Source organism: Manacus vitellinus, unplaced genomic scaffold (assembly GCF_001715985.3).
Source record: "Manacus vitellinus isolate BGI_N305 unplaced genomic scaffold, ASM171598v3 scaffold_1_pilon, whole genome shotgun sequence".
NCBI classification, from domain to species: Eukaryota; Metazoa; Chordata; class Aves; order Passeriformes; family Pipridae; genus Manacus; species Manacus vitellinus.
The window spans coordinates 26,555,637-26,579,470 of record NW_021939396.1 but is presented as its reverse complement, the minus strand read 5'-3'; the positions used below and the strand labels follow the sequence as shown (position 1 = coordinate 26,579,470).

The window sequence follows — 23,834 nt, the reverse complement described above, 5'->3', positions numbered from 1 at the left end:
ACTGGGCGCTGCCAGGGTATCTAGTAACTGTCTTTCCTCTATAGAGTTTAATGTTGTAGTTAACCTATAAATATTTCCAAGACTGATTTAGCTAAGACGAACCCTCCCCATGTGGATTATTTTCACCCCTGCCAAACTCCAAGTTTCCTTAGGCCACAGTAGGCAGAACTGGCCATAAGCCAGTGCCACATCTTGAAGGCTCAATGAGGAGTTACTTAAGCCCCACCCCTCCCAGTATTCCTACTGCTGGCTGGGCATAGAGCTGCCTGACCTGGGATCCATGCTGCTGAGGCACATCCTGGATAGAGACAATTGGCAGGATGGATTTAGCGAATAGATTAACAAAGCCAGGAAAAATTGAGTGAAACCACCTCTCACCATGTTGCCTTGGCTGGCTGGAAAACACCTGGTGATGGTTGAGTTCCCACAGCACTGCCCAGCTATAGCATATGGTGACCCTGTGAAGACTTCCCATGAGGACAAGTTTTTTCCAAGCTGGTCTCTGAAATTTCAGGCAAACAGTTCAACACTCCTTGAGCAGTATTAGATAGCACAGTCATTTCCCATTACCAATAACTTCTCCATGTAATTCAATTGAAATGTGTATTAGTACACTCGATTTAACATGCTACTAATTAGCTATATTAAGCAGCTTTTACTTTACAATTTCACGTTTCATGGCCTCTGGAAGATGTTATTTTATTTAAATGTCTAATATTAGTATTCTGGAAAGAGATGTTCTTTTATTTACATGGCATGATTATTTTTTATATCAAGTTTATTTTTCTTTGGCACAAATATTTTATCAGTTTCCTCAGTACATTTTTTTTTATAATCTCCATCACAAAACTGATTGAATTATGTTGCACATCTTGCATTTCCTTTGGTTTTGTGGTTTTATCTTACCACAGAGGCTGAAAGAATTGTTTACAGTCTTTCACTCCTTGATCTCTGCTTCTTACCTTTATTGCAAAATATTGTTTATAAAGTTTGGTATGGTTTGGTTTGCCTCTTAGTCTGCAGAGCCATCCTTTATTTTGAATTGTTTTTCTGAGCACTCCTGGGCATCCTTCATTTCAGAAGAAAGGATGAAAAGGACAGTGATGGTCAACTTGATTGTGTCTTCTGTTGTAGGAGTCTTCTTGAGATCAGTCTTCCCATTGAAAGCATTAACATAATCTCAACAAGTTCTATGCCAAACAAGCATTACTATTCTATTTGAATACTCCAGTATTTTGCATAATTGCTGTGGTAGTGTGCCATAGAGAGTCTTTTATGACTATGCTTAAACCTACTGGTATATAACAAAAATAACTGCAGGCATAAGGATCTTCTTGGTTGAATATTGTCCTAGATTTCCAACAACTTTTTTCTTTATTCTTTCATTTTCTTAATGAATTTGTGTGTCCGTTACTATCACCAACCTACAAAAACCTAAAGACACAGTCCAGAAAAGAGAAAATAAATCTGATAAAGTATTTTCTGATGCTTTACTTTTGCATTAAATTGTGATTATGACTCCTACTTTATTCTACATACTGAATGAAAAAAATTATTTATGCCTATGGAACATAATCTTTCAATTGCTATGTCATATTGAGATCACACATAGTGTGACATTTCTTTCTAATCAAAGTGTTTCCTTTTTTTTCAGAAATTTATCTTCCTGATGCTTTTGATTACATTTTTTTCATGAAAAAAAGCTATTTCATTTCAGTGCAATGAAATGAATCTGAGTGTTGCTCTGCATCTCTTTCCCTGACAAAAGATTTAGCTTCCATAAAAAAAAGCCCACATTCCCAGGCATGTTTAAATGGAGATAATTTTAACTCTGGTAGGATATCATTTACATTAATTTCATCAAAAAATGTTCCTAGTTACCACATTTGAAGCAGTCATTACTGTACATAATAATAATAATAATTTAGTCTGAAATTATCACTTAAACTTCCCAACAAACAGTGAAAATTTTCCTGTGTTGAGAACTTAAGTAGCATTCTCAATTATATTAAAAATCTTAAATGGTACAAATACAAAGCTACAGCAGATCCAGTGAATCAGTTTACTCTGAATCACTTTATTTTTTGTTTACTTACTTATTTTCTTTCAAGGAAAAAGCCCCATAACTCAGATAACTAAGTCAGATAACTAATATCTCAGGAATAAGAAAAAAATATCTCATGAAGGAAGGCAGCACATGCAGGTCTGCATTTCTGAATCATGTTGATGTAATTGCAATCAATGTGGTCACACAGATGTTGAAAAAATCCATTTACTTAGAGGGGCTGGTGGAACCTCTCATATGATCCAGACCATGAATGTACAGCATTTTTTTTAAATCTTACCCTTCATTATTTTAAAAATACTGCTAGTTCCCTTCTAGAAGGTATCTCTAGTGACTAGGGCAGGTTTTCCTTGTCAGATTGTCACTTTATGCTAAACCTTACATTTTTCTTATGTTTGTTTGTTTTTATTCACCTTCACGAGAGTTTTTAAACTATGGTCTTGACTTGGACCCATGCCTTTGTTACAAACTCCCCACAAGTTACTCCTTAGACTTACATAGCCTTTACTCAGGGCTTTTTTTTAGTTTGTTAAAAGGAAGCCAGTGATACCAGCTTACACACATCTGCACAAGAGCTGCATCCCTTTTCCTAGCTCAGTACTTTTCCTCTTGCAGAAGGTGATATATAGTATCATATGACTGATGTTTTCTTCCACAAAATCCAAGACTCCATAATCACACTCAAGATCAGAGATTAGCAAATTTTCAGAATAGTCTGTTCTCTTATTATTGCTTCTTTTTTTTTTTTCTTGGTGTTTAATTTTCTTTCTTACTTTTTTTCATTTGCTATGAAACCTGAGGCAATATACTATAGCTGAAGTAGCTGGCTGTAAATTTTTTTCATGGTTTTTAATCACTGTTTGTACCACAGGGGAACAGAAAACATATTCACAACCTTCTGATCACATTGAAATTACTATGATTCCTTTCTTATACAAGAATTTATACTACTAATACAAATGAAAAAAACTTTGGCATATAAATCAAAAAGTAAATTCCTAACAGATACAGAAAATTGATGGGTTTCCCTGCAGGCAAACAGAAATTGTACTTTTAGTCATGCATTCACTTTAAATCTTGACAGCCTAAGCCCTGTTCCTATCGCTTATTACATGTGAAATTTCTACCCTTTATTACTGTATGGCTTCTTGAATTTTTTTTAAGAAACAGATTTGGGATGCAGGATGTTGTCATTTGTACGAAGATGATGTCTTCTGTAGGTATTCTGCTGTATTTCAGTTGGGCTAAAAAGAGAAAGGATAGTACCTTCAACATATTAACAACCTTCAGAAACAGACATCATGGTATATTTTCTACATTTGAGTTTTAGTGAAACAGGCATCATAGAAATAGTATCCAGATTTGCAGGCACTGCTCTTTGGAAACTGTCTAATTAAGTCTTAAAAATAAAGGCACAGGGTTTATGACACAGGATAGAGAAGAGCCTGTCCTGACATCACAAATAAACAGTGGAATTCTTCATTTTTTGGAATTTAGTAAACCCTTAATGGTTGCAGTAATCAGAGATGCAGGAGAAAGCTGTGCTTCAGAGAACCACTTAGTGTATTTGCAATTAGGCATTGCTTCTCACATAATGAAACACCTCCAATTATATAGAAGGCAGTAATTCAGTACTGCAAGGGCACTGTTTAGGTGGCTTACAAAGAGCAATAGAAATATGATGGTGGGTTATAGATTTAGTAGTCTGTGAATAAATAAGTAAGGCTGGATAAATGAAAGACTGTAACTTGTTATATATTTTAAACTCTCATGAATAATAGCATAAGAATTAATTTAAAGCATACTTAATTTAAAAGAAAATGGATTATTAAGTAATATTACCAATAGCATAGAAGGCTGTGTGCAACACAGAGGGATAATAGCAATATATTGATATGCAGTGAATTATTAACAATTAAATTACTCTGCAAGTTTATTTCTTGGTGAATCCTGTTAGTCTTGGAGCATACTATCTGAAAATATGTTATCCAGCCTGCCAGGACTGATACTTAGATAGTGCTGTTGATGCATAATGTCAAATGTAATTTTATTTTTCAAAGAATAGGTTACAAATGGCATACCTTTTTGATAGATTATGTTGTTGGTATTCCAAAAACTTCTTTCAAAAGCATTGTCTATTTTACTGAAAAGTAACAAATCACATAAACATATGTAATTTATTATGAGTCCTAAGAAATGAGAAATTTCTAATATCTACTGGCATAAAAATGTGTGTGGCATTTCTCAGTCTTGCATGAATGAGATTATTCTAGGAAACAGCATGATAAACATGAATCTTACATTGCCCCTCCTGAAACTGCTTTTAAGTGTAGTGTCATTGAGGGAAAGAGGATATTAAGCCTCTACCCTTGGGATCCTCAAAGGCAACACCTGCATTAACCTTCATCTATTTGTGACTGCAAATAGCCACGCAGTGAAGTAGTATTGATTGTGTGCATTAGATCAGTCAACACTGTTTTGTTCAGCCCACCCTGATGAACTCATTCTAAATGTTTTTAGATCAGTACATATTGACCTGAATGTTCTTACTCTGATTTAGAGCAGAAGAGGGTCAGGTGATATCAGCTTCATGCAAAGAATGATTAAAGCTGTGAGGAAAAGAACTCTAAAGCACACTAAGTGCTACACTATTTTTTGTTACTTTCATTCTCCAGGGTTTGTTTCCTTTACTTGCTTGAACAAAGGTACCAAATTGACTATGCCTTCAGTTTGGGAAGGGGATCAGAGTTAAGTGTTCTTTCCTGAAGGAAAATGAATTCCTATTCTTGATTCTCACAAGAATCTCATTTTGAATCTGAGCATGAATTTCTTCATGGCTGGAAACATCACATAGATGTGGTGTATGGGTTAAATACAGTTTAGCTTATCACTTTGGCAACATGAGACTTCTCTTGGGTGGCGTGGGAAGAAACTGCAATCCATAACTATCTAAGAAGGTGTTCATATGTAGAGTCTGAATGAATCTCTCCAAGTCACAACTTAGTTTTCCTCAGACATAGTACCAGGATTTATGTCAGCTATGAGAATCCATGCCACTGTTTATATTATCTTTGCAATTATTGGATTCATAAAGAAAAATACAGTAAGTCAGGTAGAAAGTATAATGAGCTACTGAAGCTTTATTAGATGGATGTGTTACTATTTTTTAGTTCTGTCTCTCTGAAATAATATATTATTATGCAACCTTTAAATGACTTAGAATTTTTATGTTTTTCTCCCTTCTTGCTGCCTAAAATTTAGGCCACCCATTAATGAGTATTACTGGAAACGACTTCCTTTACTATTCTTCTCCATACCACCCTTTCCTACCACAATCCAGAAACCCTTCCATCCCACGTGTTGTAACGGCAGTGCTTTCAGTATCCAATATGACAAAGGACATTTGTACTGGTATATCAAACTAACTTTTGCATATGTTGATTTATGTCTCATTCTAGCCTCTTGCTGTTATGAAAATCAGTATAAGGAAGAGGCAGTCTCTAAAGCACTTCCTCCCTGCAGTGAAAGCTACCTTTTATCCAATTTTTCAACTGTAAAACTTTAGAGATAATGCTGAACAGATTATTAGTTGCATTTTGCTAACTGATGGCTAAAAGATTCTCTCTCCTGACAATGCATAGGCTAATAAATCCTAGAAGCCTCTGAAACTTGTGATTATGTCAAGATGTTCAAGTTTACAAATTATGTAAGATATAGATTTTGCTAGGAAATTAGTTAAATTTGGTTATATGTTATGCACATTTGTAAAAAAAGCATATTATAGACTAAGGCAGAAGAAATTAAAAGGGACAAACCTTGTTTTACCTAGGGCTGACTTTGAAAACCCCCATAGTATTGCATCAGGTTTTCAGAGCACAGTTCCAGCATGCTAGGTTAGGCAGCTTGACATCAGGTATTGCCGACAGCATCCTGTGCTAAGTGTTTCCTCAAAACCTTTTCCTGCACAGAGTGCTGTGACACTACCAAATCATGGATTTAGGTGCTAAGTGGAACTGGCTAAATAAAATGCATTGCATCAGTAGTCATTGCTTTTCACAAGTTTTTTAAAAAATAAAGTTAAATTAAATTAAATGAAATTAAATGACCTGGTATTTTTGCACATATGTTTTTATTGTCCAGACATTTCAAATGCTTAAAAATCATGTGATATATGTATGCTGAGCCAAATATTCCTATTTTTTTTCACTTTAAAACACTTAAAAGAGTAAGGGCAGCTCCATTTTTCAACATATTAAATGCAGAGTAAGTGCGTAAGTGCAAACCAAACCCAAGGGTAAGCAGAAGAACTCCTAGACAGAAAATGCTCAAACCATGCTATCTCATGGGGATCAACCATAATTTCAGTTTTCTCCATCACCAGAAATTAGGTTTCGTAAGATCCACATAACCTATAGATATCTTGGAACGTTAAGTTCTTCAACTTTTTCCTCATGGATCTGGGGAAAACCTGATGCTTCAAGAAGTGTTTCAAGAAGTTATTCCCAATGTTAAATAATTAACCTTGAAAGAAATCATAGAATATGAGAAAAAAATGTGTAATTTTTTGTCAGTCAAAATGCTTAATGTATTGTGATACTTTCATAAGGGAATAAATATATATTATACATCTATTAAGGATTATGTATAGATCTGCATATAGAGAGTCTAATAGCCAAAGGTATAATCTTTTTTGAATAAACCACTGTTTATCCCCAGAGTGTTTACTAGTGTAGTAGCTTCCTTACTGAATAAATTCTTCAGTAATCAGTAACATTTAGTTTTAGTGAACTTAAATATTCCAGTTGTGAACTTTGATTAATTATGATCTGAAAGTAGAAGAGCTGAAGCATGTGCTGATTTAAGGACCTTCTTGATCAGTTCTGAGGGAACATGTTTTAATATGTCCCCGTAACTAGCATCCTGTTACTCAGTTCTTCCTCTCTTAAAACTTTTCTTTGCAATACCCAGCCAGTTATCCTTCATTCCATAGATGTATAAAATAGTTCTTGTTCTCAAATTCTCACTCTGCTTTTCTCTTTTAAATTTCATTACACTGACTTCAGACTAATTCTCCAGTTTATCAAACAAATTTCAGATTTTAGCTCTGTTCACTGATCTGGTTAAGAATAGCTTTTTGTGAACTATTTTACACACAGTCTCTTTTTTTGTTGTTGTTGCTGAAATCATTTCTGCAAACCAAAACTAAATATAGTGCTGAGTGTTCATATTACTTAACGTGTCCCTCTTTCCCATTGGTGAAATTCTTTGTGTATGGCCATGTTGGGGTTATATCATATTTTCCCAGTTTGATTATGAGACTCCAATATAAGGCAATATAAAAATCTTTAAAAATCATATTAATTCTTGCCTATTATCTGTCTCATCTTTTCTCTACTAAGTCAGTTATGTCAAAGGAGTAAGTTTGCACTGAGAACTGACATTTTGATTTATGATACTTTGTTTCCATTCATGGTTTGAGTGATGCATTTTATTTTGTGCTAGAATTTTTATGTTTCAATAAATAAGAGAAGTACTTAGCTTCCAAGGAACTGCAAAAAAATATATACAGGATTTTATATTACATGATAGTCATGAAAACAATTTGTTGTTTTTCTAGTCAGTCATCAACGTAAACCATCAGCTGGAAGTGGAACTTATTAAATTTATTAGGAACAATTGTAAAAGTTAACATAAACCTGTAAATTATTCTTCCATTCCTTCTACTTCTGAGACACTTCTAACAAATTAGATCTTCTATACAGTTGGTTTACCATTTATTTATTCCAGAATATGATGGTGTTTCTTAATAAAACTTGCCAACATTTATAAAGATATTTATGGAATCCTCAGAAGACAAAATGAGCTTATTTTTTAATTCTATCAAACAATGGTTACTGACAGTGTCCAGAAAAATTATCTTGAATTGAAACTATTTAAGTCACAGAAACCAGGAAGGAAGGATAACCTAGTGTACACTAGCAATTGTTATTTCAGAATAAATAGATAGTAGAAGTTACATGAAATAATATTTCTTCTGTAAATTAAAGGCATGATTTTATTAGGCTTGCTTGCATTGTATAAAATATTTGGAGTTAGCAAAAGTTATAATGCACATGCTTTAAAAAGAAAGAAATTACATGATGATATGTGAGTAACGCTACTTAAAAGTTTCTGAAGAAAGATGTTTTCTGATCACTTCAAACCATGAACTCAAAATGCAACCTTGTTTGATTACTCTGAATTGCAAACCGCTTCATATTCCATCAAAAGGTTCCTTGAGTTGTTCTTGTAATTTAAAAATTTCATTCCTTGGTAAACAGGGTGAGCCATAAATCTGAATATTCTTTGACTACACATATTTCTGCTAAATATGTGCTTCCTGCTAAAGCTTTGATTCCTAAAGCTGTACAGCACAAAAAGGCAGACATAACTGTCAGGTAAATAAGTCTGCCACATAATTCAGTCAAAATGTATATTTACACTTTACTGAAGTCCAAAATATTTTTAGGTGGCCTGACTTTCCTATATGTCTTAAATGAAAATGCTTCCAATCCCCTTGAAAACTACTCTCACTATTCATTTGTTTTATAGTCAAACGGAAAATGTGTGATGTCAACAACAACTTGGGTAATCTTGCTTGGGAATTCTGATATGACGATTTTTACTCAAAATGGTGAATCACCAAAAAAAAAATTTGGTTCCTGGCCATTACTTTCCCTGATTCAGGGTAGACAGTTTTGTTATATCAACAAGTTAGAATAAGAATCCTAACAAATGCCCTAAATTCCACATGTTTTTCTTACTCTGTCCTTAGAGATGAAATTATGTGACCAACACAAGGGGATCATGAAAGTCATGAATGATCATGAATCAATAGGAATATATTGATGCATAATGAATTACCTTGGAGAATGCTTGGCTAAAATCTATTTGCTTGTGTACAGCATTGATATTGTTAGAAATGTTATCCACTTTGTCCTGTAAATAGTTTTGGGAAGGAGAGGTGAGGATTCTTTAACAATAAATTATATGGACTTATGTATCCTGTGTCAGGCCTCAGATATGAAGAAACATCTTACCTGTAATCTTAATAGGACAATAATTCAAAGACAACAGATTTTACTTTTGGACCTTCTTGTCCCTAAATGATTTGTTTACAAGTCAAAGAGGAATTCACATGCCCTTAGTCTAGGCACATATCCTTGTATGTTTGTCTGCAGACCTTGAAAAATTTGTCTATATCTGGATGTTCAGTCAAAGATGGGATTTTTGATAATTGACATTAATATAAGCCAATTTAGCAGCAAAGAAAATAACAAAATGCACAATCGGGTTAATCAGATCTTGTAAAGTATCTCTCCAAGACAGGTTGCAAGGGCTATAATACAAAATGGGAAATTTCTAGAGTCCTTATTTTAAACTGTCACAGAGTGTGACAGTACTGTAACATATCAATGGGTATAAATTGATTGCCTATGCCTGTTCAGTTTACAATGATTGATTTTAACTGAGGAATTCACATAGTGTAAACATTCTTTTTCCTCCTGCAAAACTCATCTATTATATGTAGATAAGAAAGTCAGACCTTTCAGAAAATCTTAGCTCAGAATCAAAGGGAAACACAAACTCGGTCTGCCATGTCCCAGTCATGCTACCGATTAACCTTCCTCCCTCCTATCCAAACTGATATATTGCCTTGACATACTGACAAACTGAAATTTTCTGATAGGAACACTATTCCAGGAAAGAAAGAAAAAATCTCAATCTCTTCTGCTTCACTCCTATTCCTGTACAATTAAAACACGATTCCCTTTGTTTACTGTCGAACCTAGTATTTCTTGTGCACTCAATACATTTTTGCAAAAAAGGTAGTTTCTGTTTTAAGATTTTTCCTGGAGGTGTATGAGATCCATTCTCAAAACTTATCAGGATTACTATTTATGCAATATCATATTTAATTATGCAAGAATTCCTCAGAACTCCGGAGAATTCAGTGCATGTTAGGTTGATACTCTCAGGCTCATACTGTGACTCATGGGAATGGTCCTGTGCAGGGTTAAGGGTTGGACTTGAAGATCCTTGTGGGTCCCTTCTAATTCAGCATGTTCTGTGAATCTGTAAAAGACCTATTATATGTATTGATAAATGTCACCAGTAAAGATGATATGGGATGTTATTTTATAATGTGTTGCAGTTTTAAAACCTTGATACTAATTTGCCATATACTGCATTACCAAATAAAAGGCCAACAGATAATTGTATTTCTTTACTATGAGGAACACTTGAACTAATTAAAAGTAATGCAGCAAATTATCTAAAACCATTTAGTCAAATATACTAGAGAGAGGTCAAACCTAGGGCAGCACTCATTAAATCAAATTGAATTCCATCTTGAAAATGGATTTCAAATAGATTTTTAATTGCAGTATTTTGTCCACGGGGCATTCTATCACAGACTTTTGTTTGCCAGTAAAATCCTCCAGAATGTCCTCCGTCAGGATAGTGCCAGGTTTCTCTTCATTATAAAATTTTTGTATTATGAAGTATATAAGTATGCTCTGAGGCTTTCATTCTTTGCTCATCTTGCTCATAGTTAATGTCTCCAGCCGAACACTGAGTGCTTCCCATCTCTGGTTCATTTCATTAAGCACAAAAACAGAAAACAAAACAATAACACTTGTGCACAGAGCCTGCAGCAGAAGGATGAAAGCCCCACTTGAAGGGCCCTGTCACTTTATTGCTCTCTGGCAGCACTGCCTAAACACGGAGAATGCCATGCTCAACATTTTCTTGGGACTGCCCTGGATAAGCATCCCCATGACCACGAGGATACGCAGCTTTGGGTTTCTACTGTACTTCTAGGTATATGCAGAGCCATCAGTGTTTCCCTCTTATATTCTACTAGTTCCATGTGGATCTCAACCCCAGAAAGAAAAAGAAAGGTGAACTATAGTCATTGGGACGACAGAGAAGTTACTGTGTTTTCAATATATTTTGGCTTTTAGATAATGGCAATAACTAAGCTGGTCTATTGGTTTGTGAGTTTTTTGGACAAGACCTTTGCTGAATAATAATTGCCAATGAACTTGGTTTTTCTACATATTTTCAGGAAAGTTTTCTTTCTTAAAACATTTATTTAGTACCTTTCCTTACAATTAGTCCTATTTACAATTCTATTTCAGATATTTTGTTGTGCGTTTGAATTTTTTTCAGATTCATAAATTAAATATTCTGTTCTAGATATGCTATAGTTTTCTTAAAGGCTACAAAGAGACATTAATGACCTGAGGGGGGTTATTTGCTCTTCCTCCTTACACAGTACTCTCAGTGGAAATTATCACAACAGAACACTTTTGCATGTCATGTAACCACTCAAAATTACTCAACTTTAAATATGCTTTAAATATGTTTATGAAGGATCCTAAAATCACATACTAATGGTCCCATAAAGCAGCTGATATTAGTAAATTTGGCGCAGCGAGAACACAATAAAAAATTAAGGGCAGCAAGTTGTAGGTACTACAACAGAAATACTGTCTGATAACATAGATGAGGACTCTTCCATCTATCTTGGTTGGGTGGAAAGCAGTAATAGAAGAAGCTCCTGCCAGTGTGCAGGTGGTACATCTCCTCACAGCAACAACAGCAACAGCAGGGAGTTGGGGAACACTTTTATCAACTGGTTTTAGAACTGGGCATGACTTTGGATCTACCAAAGCGGTGACATCCATCTCCATACAGTGCTGATTCAGGCCAATGTGCCAGAAGTTCTCATAATCATGAAGTGACCATGTCATATGAGCATAGGATGCTGGTAAGTAAAAAAAAAAAAAAAGAAAAAAAAAGGTGTTTAAAGTTAAAAAACCCCAAACTAACATTTTACATGAAAAACGCAATAAAAAGGACAAAGTATTTCTTGTTCACTTTAGCCATTCCACGTAAATATCTACACAAGTTGTTTGAATCTGTGAAATTTAAAGGGCCTAAATGTGCTACTTTGTAAATATTTATTTTCCAAGCCAAAATTCAGTTAGGGTAATGGGATTTTTTCTGAGTTAAACTCCTAGTATAATGGATCAAGCCCTTCTATTGCTGCTAAATTGTGTCATCAAGTAAACTTGATACTGAGAGTGGCTGTTTTAGATTTATTATATAATTTTTCTGAAGTACAAAAAATATATATTTAAAACTTGTTATTTACTTGACAGACTTGAATCAAAGGAGCCTTTCCTGTCCGTTGGGTAAGTAGAAATCTGTATATTTTCACGGATATTGATATAATCAATTAGCAATTATCATACATTATAATTTATGAGATTATGTTGAGCGTAAACATCCTGTTTCAAAATTATGGCTGTTTACTATATCTTAGCTTAGAATAAGTTAGTTTTAGTCAATAAAGTCAGCAGTCATGGAAATTTTCTTTCTCAAAAAAGTACTAAGAAGTATGTTTTGCCTTTATTAACTAAGCAAAAGTTATACTAAAATACATGTGGGAGTTAAATGTTGTATTAAAAGGTAGCTGATTTATTAATTTATTTTCACTGATCTTTCAATCAGAAACCCTTCAAAATATCATCTGTATCACCTGTCAAAGCCCTTGAAAAAATAATTGATAGCTTCTTTTAGAATAAAAAAAAATTGTGATACTTCAGTAACAGAAATAGTCAAATTTATAAAATAGAAAAAATCACATTTTTAGCTGAATTATAGATCACTACACTGATTTGCATATTACAGCTATTGTCTTACTAGTGTCATAGCCACTTAAACAGTTATGTGTTCTCTATATTAAAATAATTCATCATTCTAAAAAATTATTTTTAAATGTGACATATTGTAAAAAAATATCATTTTTTTTATAAAATGATGCCTTGAGGTCCATCTGTTTTTTTGTTTTTTCTTAATTTTTATAAGCATTATAAGTGATGATGATGATGCTAAGTAGTTATATAGCAGAAGTAGATTTAGAAGCAGCAGCCCTTATTCCCTTACCCTTAGCACAGGAGCAACATAGATTTTCAACCCTATCACCCCATTCCATGCTCCTCATATCAATTCTACCCCCTGAATTCCAGTAGAAACATTTAGTCTCTCTTTAAGATAGGCCTGTTCTATCTGGAGAATGCTTGTACCTTGGCCTAAACCGCAAAAGTACAGTCAAGAACCGGGTGAATATATTCCCCCTGTACCCCGAAGAAGATGAAGATTGATGAAGAGGTGGTCTTAGAGACCCCAGCCCCCATTCCCAAGGGACATGACTGAGGGTGGTCCAGGGCAAAAGCCACAGGGTGGGAAAACCTCGGATTGGACAAGCAGTATCACAAATTGCAACCTCTGAGACATGGGGGCACGCGCGTCTTGTAATCTTATGCCTGGGCACAAATTAAAACCCTTTCCTTATCTCACCTTCAAAACTAATTTGCGTCGGAGTTTTTTTTTCTCCTTGAATTTTCTTTTAGGCATCAAAATGTAGACAATATATGTATTAAAGGTAATTATCTGTATATTATTTCTGAGTCTGAAGTTCACTTTTCATGCAGTATTTTACTTTCAGCTTCTTCCTTGAAACTTTCCTAAGTGTCCTAACTTCTCCCTCCATGTTTTCCTTCCTTTGTTCACACCATATTTAATGCTATCAAGAACATAAACTTCAGACAAAAGATTCTATGCAAAATATCCTTTTCAGGGTTAGTTCTACCATGTAATTATCAGTGGCTTCCAAATCATTGTACTAACCGCAGATCTAAAAGCCAACTTCATATTCTGAAGTGTGAACTAAAGTTAACAAGTAAGGAAGTGTGTAAATTATGATTAAAAGAACTCAACAAATCAGCATAAACAGGACTGAGATATGTCTCAGTTTCCATACCATAAAGTAACTCTGGTTTGTTTGAGAACATTTTGAATTAATTGCTTGGCGTCTCTACTTTCTACCAACTCAAAATTATTGAAAAATCATTTAAACACTGGAGAAATTGGAGGTGGAGGGGAGGGTGTACTGGTCTTGGTTTGCATGCTTTGAAATGTCCAAACTCATCATCAAATTCAGTCTCTTTTATTATTAACTTTCATTATTCTACTTTGTAACTTGTTCTATTGAGTTGGTTTTTTGAGACCTCCACTATCATAATGAAGTGATTATCTGAAAATCTCAACTTTAAGATCAAAAAAGAAGTTTTGTGTCATTGTGGCTGAGGAGCAAGGTTGAAAATATAAAAATCCAGGAAGCAAATAAAGAAGACAATGGTAGCAATTATTTTAATAATAATTGCTACAAAATAATAAATTCTATATTTGTAGTACTTACCATGATCTCAAGAAATGTGCTGGCAATTTTAGCATATCTGGGGATGTCTACCTTGGAGGAGGTATTATTTTTGTGTTTTGCTTTTTAGTTTCTTTCCATATGAAAAGATTGGTGGTCACCATGTAAATCCACATTACCTCCATATAGTCATTGTCTGTGACTTTATTGCTAAAATTGATTCCTCTTAGGAAGTTTAATCTGAGCAAACAGACTTTTAGTCTCTTTCCAGAACTTTTCAGAAGTTTTACTGTAATATACTTGAATTATTTTATGCAAGTTCACAATGATAAGGGTAGAAAAAAAAACAAAAATTAGTCCCTGCCTCTGTGCTACTTTTGCCTTTTACTACTGTATTTCCTCCACCCCAAAAGAGGGCATCAGACAGAGGTTACACCACCATGTTCTGAGGAGGGGCCCACCTCCTCAGTAAAGTCAAAGAGATGCTCCTCCTAGTCCCACAATAACTGGGGGGTTCTTTTTTACAGAGGATGAGCTTTTGTGCCAGGACCTGTATCTGAGGTTTTAACCCAGACAGCTGCAACCACCAGGCTTTTAAAGTATAGTAAATATTTGCAGAAGAAATGCTGACTTAACCTCAGTTAGCCTGACACATGGGTACCCTTACTGTCACTTGCAACCAGAGTTGGTCAAAATACCAATTTGAATTACTTTAGGCTGCCTACAGATGGCTGGATCCTGCACACAAGCCTCTCAATCTACCTTCTGCAACACAGATTTGTTCCCACATTTTCATTATACTGCCTGTAGGAGCTAATTAAGCTTTTTCATTTTGCTGTGCCTAAGCACACGACTTGGTGGTGCTTTTCCGTTGCTAATTGTTTTGGCAGGGAAGGGAACATGAAGTGTAGCAGGGAAGGGAACATGAAATGTAGCAACCTAGGAGCTCAGGACTGACACAGATTATTGAGCTTTGTATGTATTTGCAGGGCTGCAGTCTTCCCATGAGAGATTTCATAAAGGAAAATAGGTCGATAAAATATTGCATTGTTTCCCTCCCTCAGAAAGGAGCCAGAGAGAAGCAGAGTGCACCTCTTACTGTTCTAGTTTGTGTATGGAATGCAGGGAGAGAATAGCTACTGTACTCGCTTGGTAAAGGTAATTCCATTTATCCTTCTTTCTATGCAAAGTGCATAGCAAAGAAGAAAAATCCACTCTCCTTTACTCCCTGTGCAAGACGGGGGCATAATTTGGCACTGAAGTGATAGTAAACTCCTTAATTAAAACACTAATGGTATCATTCAGGAGCAAAAATTCATCAAGTATACAATCTATTCAGATAAGAGTATCTGAATTCAATATTATGATTTTGGCTAGAATGCAAAGTTGAATTTGAGATTGACATTGAGATTGTCTTTCTTTGCCTCTTAGAGGTGAATATAAAATCCTTAGGGAAGACTGAAACATCTCCTAGTGCTGAATGCTGAGTCATGGCCTGTAGGGGCACAGGATACTCCTCTCCACAGGTGTTATTTCCACACTTTTTGGGGTTTCTGTCCATATTCAACCTGAGCAAGACTGAGAGTTTTCTGGACTTTCTATCCTCTTCATGTTATATAGCATTCATGACCAGGTATAAAAAAGAAGCCATACAAATAGTCAGAGTGCCTTGAAGACTTTAATATGAGAGGCAGCAGTTTTGGTAAAACTTCACCAAAGCGAAGAATACTGAAAATGCATTAAATTAACTTCATGCAGAAAAGTTTGAAAGATTCAGATCTAGAAAGACCAGAGAAATCGAAAGGTACAAAAAAATGGATACTGCAAAAAGAACAAGTGCCAGATCATATTTGTTGTGGCAAAGGATGTATAAAATTAAAAAAAAAAAAAAAGCATATTTAAAATGCCAACAGTTTTTAATTATTCACATCAAGTCTCCATTTTTAGCCATTTTATAATAATAGTGGTGCATAATTACCCCTCAACAAAACAGTTAGCATTCTCTCTAGATAATTAGACTGGTTATCCAGTTATTAACCATTCACCAACAATTTTATGGCATCTGATTTATGATAGTTATGTGCATGTAAAAGTTTTTCACTTGATGAATTTCAGCTAATACTGCATGCAGATTTGTATCCGGTCATTAGTCTAAGCCCTAAAATTAAAAGCTCATTTTTTAAGATACAGCCAATGCAGCATCTTTTAAGGCCCGTAATAGTATTATATGGCCAAGAGAGATCATAGTTAATATGTAACTGTCTTGCATAGTAGAAATTCTTTTAATTAATTCTTTTTGGTATCTAATTGTAATTGTATGTAACTTCCATAACAACATTCAATCGACACAGCTTCAACACATGCAGTGATAGAAAATCCATCATGGCATCCAATAGGTTTGTCAAACTTTTCAAAATATCTGTCTTCTTTTTTAGATACCATTTAATAATATGTCCCATATTGTTGAATTCAGAAGAGACAGGAAGAGAGAGAAAGAAACATCTGATTTTTTCTGAGGCTAGTGAGAACTTAGATTCATCTGTTGTCGGCTGCAGAGAATAGGATTACTTCTGCATAAGCAGGCAATAGATGTTAGGTGAGATGGTCTTTGAAAATGCATGTGTTATATACATCTGGTTGTCAGCTGAGATTCAATGTATTCTCTGACTTTTTCACTTTTTCATATAAGTGAAATGAATGCATTGTATGCATTTATTTCATGATGAATAATTGCCTGTCATAGGAGAAAGGAGATACAAGTAAAATTGGCATTAATTAATACAATTTTTTACATTCTCGGTGAAAAGTCTAGAGATCTGTAGGAGCTACTGCTTTCCTCACCAAGGTCTGGTTTCTAGAAAGTATATGATGATAGAAAATACTGAAAAGCCATGTTTTTTCCAAATCACATCCTAATCACATTACCTTTCAAACATAGGTACTTACTTCTACAAGACAGGGCTGGTGAGTTCCGGTTCTTGGAGGCACTTGGAAGTGTTTATAAAATACAAAAAGTAAAATTCCTTAATTTTTCCCTGGTAGAATTGTTCTAAGATACATCTAACAACTTGAATTCGTTACCCACATTTTTCCCTCTTTCTCTGTAGTATTTTCTTTTCCACAAGGCCATTTTACAGAAGATCTATAGGAAATTCTGAACTTCTACACTGGTTTGAGGACTCTTATCCTGAATAATTGAGGTTGTTTAAATAAAAGCCTAATCCTTGCAGACTCTGTTAGGACAATACCTAGTCCACTTCCAAAATATGCAAGTTTTTTCAATTCACAGTCACTTTCTGTGAGTGTTTGGTTTGTTGTTGATTTTTTAATGGATGGGGAGTTATAAGGCACAAAATAGAATGTAGCCACATATTGTCTTCTGTACAATAAATACCCTCACTCTTGTTCCTCATCTTTGTTATCAGATACACCAGTGGAAGGAGCAGACACTATTCCTACTGTTCCTGTCCAGCTTTTGAAGAGAGATAGCTAAGAAAATTATTTTCCTTCAGGACAGGAAAAATACAAAAAAAGAGGAGATACTGGATTCATTTTGCTCTATTAATACGACACCAATGAAACCTGAACATAATCTAGTAACTCTCATTTATATTCAGGCCAGGTATTCAGGAGCTGCTTTCATGAAAAGCATTGAAGGACTGAACACATTTGACAATTACTTAAACGCATTGTTTAAAGACAGGCAGTAATTCCTTATGTTTAAAACCACTCAGATTCTATAGGCAGGTCTGCTTTTACAGAGAATACCCTCTAAAGCAACCAACTCTTTAATTATGTGTGAGATTTAGCCTAGAGGCAAGAAGCAGAAGTCACATGTCTGCAAAGGGTCGGTACAGGGTGAGGCTCCCGGGGTAGTGACCACAGAGACAGGAGGGATTTGGGGGACAACAGCACATATGAGTAGCTGCAGAAGACACTGAGAATCTATACAGTTTAATTTCAGATAGTATTACTGATACACTTCTCTTCCAATTTACCAAAACCCACAAGGATTAAGCTTTTCTATAATTGCCTATTTTCCATCATTATAAGACTCTGAAACAGTGGATGAATACCGCTGTTTTATAAATTTATAATTTCTCTTTTTTTTGCTTGAAGCTATCTCTGAAGAAGAGATTAAAAAACTGCAGTAATAATAATGTTGGTCCATGGCTGTTACTGAATTTTTCATTGGCTTTGTGACATTATTCAGTGTTTAAAGATCCTAGATTATGTTTTTTTTCTACTCATCTGCAATCTAAATAATTATTTTATGGTTCCTCTATTTTCCTGATCTTTTTCACTTTGCATCACTTTCACACACACAGCAATATATATGTTACAGAGAAAACAGACTAATACATATAGCAAAAAAAGAAAAACATTTTCCCTGATTCTATTAACTTTTTCTAGCAACAGATTTAACAAACATGCACATTAATAAATTCTTTTTCCTCTCTCTCTGACCTCGATAGCATCAGTAACAATGTGCTTCATAATTGAGAAAGGCAAGAGCATGAGATCACTCTTTTTGTCTTCTGGTTATTCTATTTCTCTTTTTTACTCTTTACTCTTTTTTTAACTCTTTACTTTTTCTGTCTTTCAAGACTACTCCTTCATTAGTAGTTATAGGAAAACAATACACATCCATATCATTTTTGTTCTGGGTTAATGATGAACAGTTCCTGAGTACTGAATATCTGTAGTCTCACTTATGTACCAGGCAGTCAAGATGTCCTCCAGAGGAGGGAAAATTATGCACAATAGGATGTTTTGGGAGGCTGAAATATTTGGAAAGTGGAGGAATGAAAAGAAATAAACAGGAATGTGGAAACATAAGGATAAAATGAAGGGAAAAGTACTACACAAAGAAACAAAAAGGGAGGTATTTTCTTATAATGGAAGATGGAGGGAGGAAGGAAGGACAGTATTTACTGGGTATGTACCTTCACTGTGGAACTAAACCATTTACATCTGATTAGCTGTATTTTACCCAAACAGCAGTGACTGATCCATGAATTAGAGAAAATAGTGTTTGAAAAGGTCTGTGTTATCACAGCGTTCCTATTTCTGGTTTCTGATGTATGAACATAGCAACTTGCCCCAGCAGTCTACGTGGGCTTCTGTGAATACATATAGCTTACTGTGGGAGGATAACAGGCATATGAAACAATATCATAAATGAGACCTAGCTCCCCACTCACAACACATCTGAAAATTGAGACAGTTCCTCATCCTTCTTATGGCTGTTGCATATGAAAGACTATTCATTTTCACACATTTCCAGATAATTACAAAGTTGTTTTTCAATACTTTCTCCTTGATAAATACATTGAAAAACACAATAATTCTGAAATTTCAGGGGGTTTTTGAGTTTCAAATTCCCAATAATGCTGTTCAAATCAGTCAACCCGTGTTTGCCCCTTGCTCTTCTGCCTGTGTTGCTTTTACTACTTTTGTCTAATAGTAACAATTGAAGCTCTTCTTCGGCTCTTAGTGTGCTAGGCCTTCTACAAATATATGGAGGGGATCTGATGGTTGATTCCTCTGATTCCATCCTTGAAATCAGCTTAATCTTTTTCTCCACAAAGTGAAATCTGAGCCTGTTTCATCTACCTAACACGTTACTTGCACTTCAGCTTATGGTATGCTTAAAAGACCAAACCACAGAAAGACAGCTAGTGCTGCTGTGTGAGATTATACTTGAAAATCTGCTTCACGCCTTTATGCAGTAATATAATTTGCAGCTCCTTGATAAAGAAATTTCTTCTTTGGAGTTCAACCAACCATGATCACAATAGCAATCCATAACTAACCTTGCTTCAAAAGTTATTGCTCTACACTAGTCTCTGTACACATGGGCTTTTTAAAGTGTGAAATTGGGAGAATGGCCTGTCCCAGCGTGTGTAGTTTGTCAAGAGAGGAGGTGGCACAGAAAGAGAGGCACCTCAGAGAGAAGCCTTGTTGATACAGAAAAAATTGGAACTTCCCTCCCTATGTCTCTGTCATGTTTGTTAAAGGTTTTGAAAAAGATAATAAATTTCAGGCTAGGAGTCATTGTCTTCAGTGCTGCTCTGTTGATGTGATGTGTATGCTTTCTGTATGATACTAAGGAACAACTACTCACATCTACACTACACATTTACAGAATAATTCAGTTAATCATTGGCATAGTGTGGCATACCCCTCATTTGAAATAAAACAAAAATACCATTTGAACTACTAAAATGAATTGTATCTTTGATTGTTTTCTACAAATTTAGCTCAGTCTGAGATCTGACCTTGTTTACAGTCCACTTTTCAATGACATTGATATAATACACCATAATTTGAAAAGAAGCAGGACTGTTTCAAGGGTATTAAGGATCACATTCAACAGTCACAGTTTGGCCCAAAGTGATGTTGATTTCAATGGTATTGATTTTGGGTGGTTTGGTTTTGGTTTCGTTTGGAGCTATTTTTGCCTTAATTCTAATTATGAACTACAGTTCAAAAGCACTCTGTAGTTATCTATTGAGTTTGGGGATTTTTTATCTCAGGTTCAGGCCATATTCTTAAAATTCTCACCATTCTTCAAGACAAAGTGCAGCTTTTTCAACATCAGCCCTACGCACTCTCGTGAGGGTGTACACAGAGAAGTAGCAGATTATAACAATTTTGTTGATGATATACACAAAAATAAATGGGAATTAGGTAACATTCTGCCTTGCCAGTAGTAGGCTGAGTTTTATTGCTAACAGTTTAATTACCGTGCTTCAAATTCTTTCATTTCTAAAGTCTTCAGCTTTGGTTCTGAAATCATGTAAGGATCAGCTTTGCTCAATAAAATTAAATCCTTCACAACTACATTGTGAGCAGAATTAAAAGTTGGAGAATGTGCCTTAAATGTGAAGTAGAAATATCAGAGTAGATCTGTCATGCATGACCAACTGACAATTTACATTGTTATGGTAGCGACTCCATAGCTAATGCAAAAGCATTTGTTTAATTTGAAAAGTATAAACCAATTCCAACAAATATAAAGTTATTTTTATTTTCTTTTCAGTTGCCTCTAATCCTTTATTTATTTAAATAACTAAATAAATAAAAAAGCCAAACTCAAAACCAAAGAACCTTTCTGAGCTCTCCCACACTTGAATCCTGTAGCCTTTCCTTTCAGGGATAAGGACAGGAGGTTGAGTCAGCTGTCATCCTGTAGCCAGTTACTTTTATCAAACATTTTGATAACCACACAGATAGATACCAGAAAGTATTTTTAAGTCCCAGCAATAATAAATTTTCATAGGATCACAAAATGCCTTGGGTTGGAATGGAATGAAAGATCATCTGTTTCAAACCCCACTGCCATGGGCAGGGATGCCACCCACTAGACCAAGTTGCTCAAAGCCCCATGCAATCTGGCCTTGAACACTTACAGGGATGGGGCATCCACAGCTTCTCTGAACAACCCATTCCAATGCTCCAACATACTCACAGTAGAGAATTTCTTCCTGATACCTAATCTAAATCTACCCTCTTTCAGTTTAAAGCCATTCCCCTTTGTCCTATCACGACATGCCCTTGTCAAAAATCCCTCTCCAGCTTTCTTGTAGGCCCCTTTAGGTGCTGGAATGCTGTTATGATGTGTCCCTGGAGTCTTCTCCAGGTTCAACACCCCCTACTCTTTCAGACGGTCTTCGTAGGAGAGATGCTCCAGCCCTCAAGTCTTCTTTGTGGCCCTCTTCTGGACTTGCTCAAACAAGTCCACATCCTTCTTTTGTTGGGAACACCAGAGATGGATGCAGTGCTCCAGGTGGGGTCTCATGAGAGTGGAGTAGAGAAGGAGAATCGCCTCCCTCGCCTGCTGGTCATAATTCTTTTGATGAAGCCCAAAGTATGTTTGGCTTTCTGGGCTCTGACTACACACTGCTGACTCATATTGTGCTTCTTTTCAACCAACACTCCCAAGACCTTCACCTTGGGGCTGCTCTCAATCCATTTTCCATGGATCCCATTTTACTTGGGATTGCTCCAACCCAGGTGCAGGTCCTTGCACATGACCTTGTTTAATCTCATGAGGCTCACACAGGCCCACCTCTCAAGCCTGTCAAGGTCCCTTTGGATGACTTTTACCAGAAGCACTTATTTCCTTGAAAGATATGACCTTGTTTATTCTCTTGCCATATAAACTACAGATAGGTTTCCAGACACACTATGAACAACAAAGAGTCAAAATGATAAATTACCAACTTTCAGACTGCTTTTTTCATAGGAACTGTTTGTTGACTACTCAAAAATAGAGAACACCTTCGCAGAAATTAGGATTAATCCACAAAGGAGGAAAACTGAAGCATTTCTCAAGTAATGTAATTCAGACTGCAGATCTATTCCTTTTTGGTGTACAAAAGGATATGGGAAATGGAAGTTCTCATCTTCTGAGATGATAAAGGTATTGAAACAAAGCTGAAGGTCATTACTGTGGCTTATGTAGCAGTATTGTGCCAAAATGTTCCCATTGCTTTAGCAAAGATGGAGAAACCTGAGCAGTATTGAATTAGGCTTTGTTTCCTCATAAAACTAATATTTTTCTTATATAAACACACATATATTAATTATGGTTATACATTAAATTTGAAATCAAATATGATTTGGTTTCAGGCAGACCTTTTCTAGGTATCAGAAGTTAGGTGTATTTCATGTTCTGGCAAGTACTTTATAGCCTGTAAAACTGTTTTGCTGTGTAGAGAAGTCACAGAAAAAAATTCCAGTCATGTAAGTTGTATAAGGATGAGTAATGGTAATGTGGTGTTGCTGGGAGAAGGTAAAAATCATGTGAGGGAAGTTCAACAAGAAGTTAAAGGATTAGGAAGGAGGAGACAGAGAGAGAGAACTTAATAGTGTTCATTCCTTCACAGAATCTTGTGGTTTGGGAAGAGATGCTGGAGGCAATTGTCAGCACTAAATTGTTTTGGCAGCTTAATTCAATAGACTATATGAAACAAAATTTAGTCTAAGACGTGTGTGTATTGTTACCTTCTAACGTGCATTCCCCAAGTTGAAATGAAACTTTCCGTAAATGTTTACTGAATCTGATGCATAACAGTGCAAGCAGAGCCCTAAACTGTCAGGAACTGTGACCACATGATCTTAGGGACGAATGTTATAGAAAATGGCAGCAATGGAAACATAAATCTCCCCGAGTCCTATTTTGTGCAGACATTTTCATGGCATTTAAAGTGCTATAAAATTAATCTGTATGAAAGAAAAAAGATCATTGTTTAAGAACCGTGATGATTACTATTTCTTAGTTATGAGGGATCAATGTCTTTCTAGATGAGAGGCTGAACGCATTATTATTTAATTTTTACATACATAGAATATTTTTTTTCCAGGGTTGATAGGACTAAAAAAGTATTTGTAAATGGTCTCCCCTAGCAGGATAAAAACCATTTTCAACTCTAATGTTATAACCATTGAATGTGGGATCTTATGCTCAAATCATAGAATCATAGAATGGTTTGG

General features: G+C 35.3%; 1 protein-coding gene across 8 annotated transcripts in view; it reads left to right on the top strand.

The window, feature by feature from the left end:
- RALYL (RALY RNA binding protein like) overlaps nucleotides 1-23,834 on the top strand; it is a 373,182-nt gene that overhangs the window by 302,195 nt on the left and 47,153 nt on the right. For 5 of the 8 annotated variants that reach the window (XM_018078907.2, XM_008929741.3, XM_018078901.2 and 2 more), the window contains one exon: nucleotides 12,274-12,306. The exons of the other annotated variants lie outside the window; for them this stretch is intronic. In XM_018078907.2, the coding sequence (XP_017934396.1) occupies nucleotides 12,274-12,306 (33 nt within the window). The remainder of the gene's footprint in view (nucleotides 1-12,273; nucleotides 12,307-23,834) is intronic. 8 annotated transcript variants of the gene reach the window in all.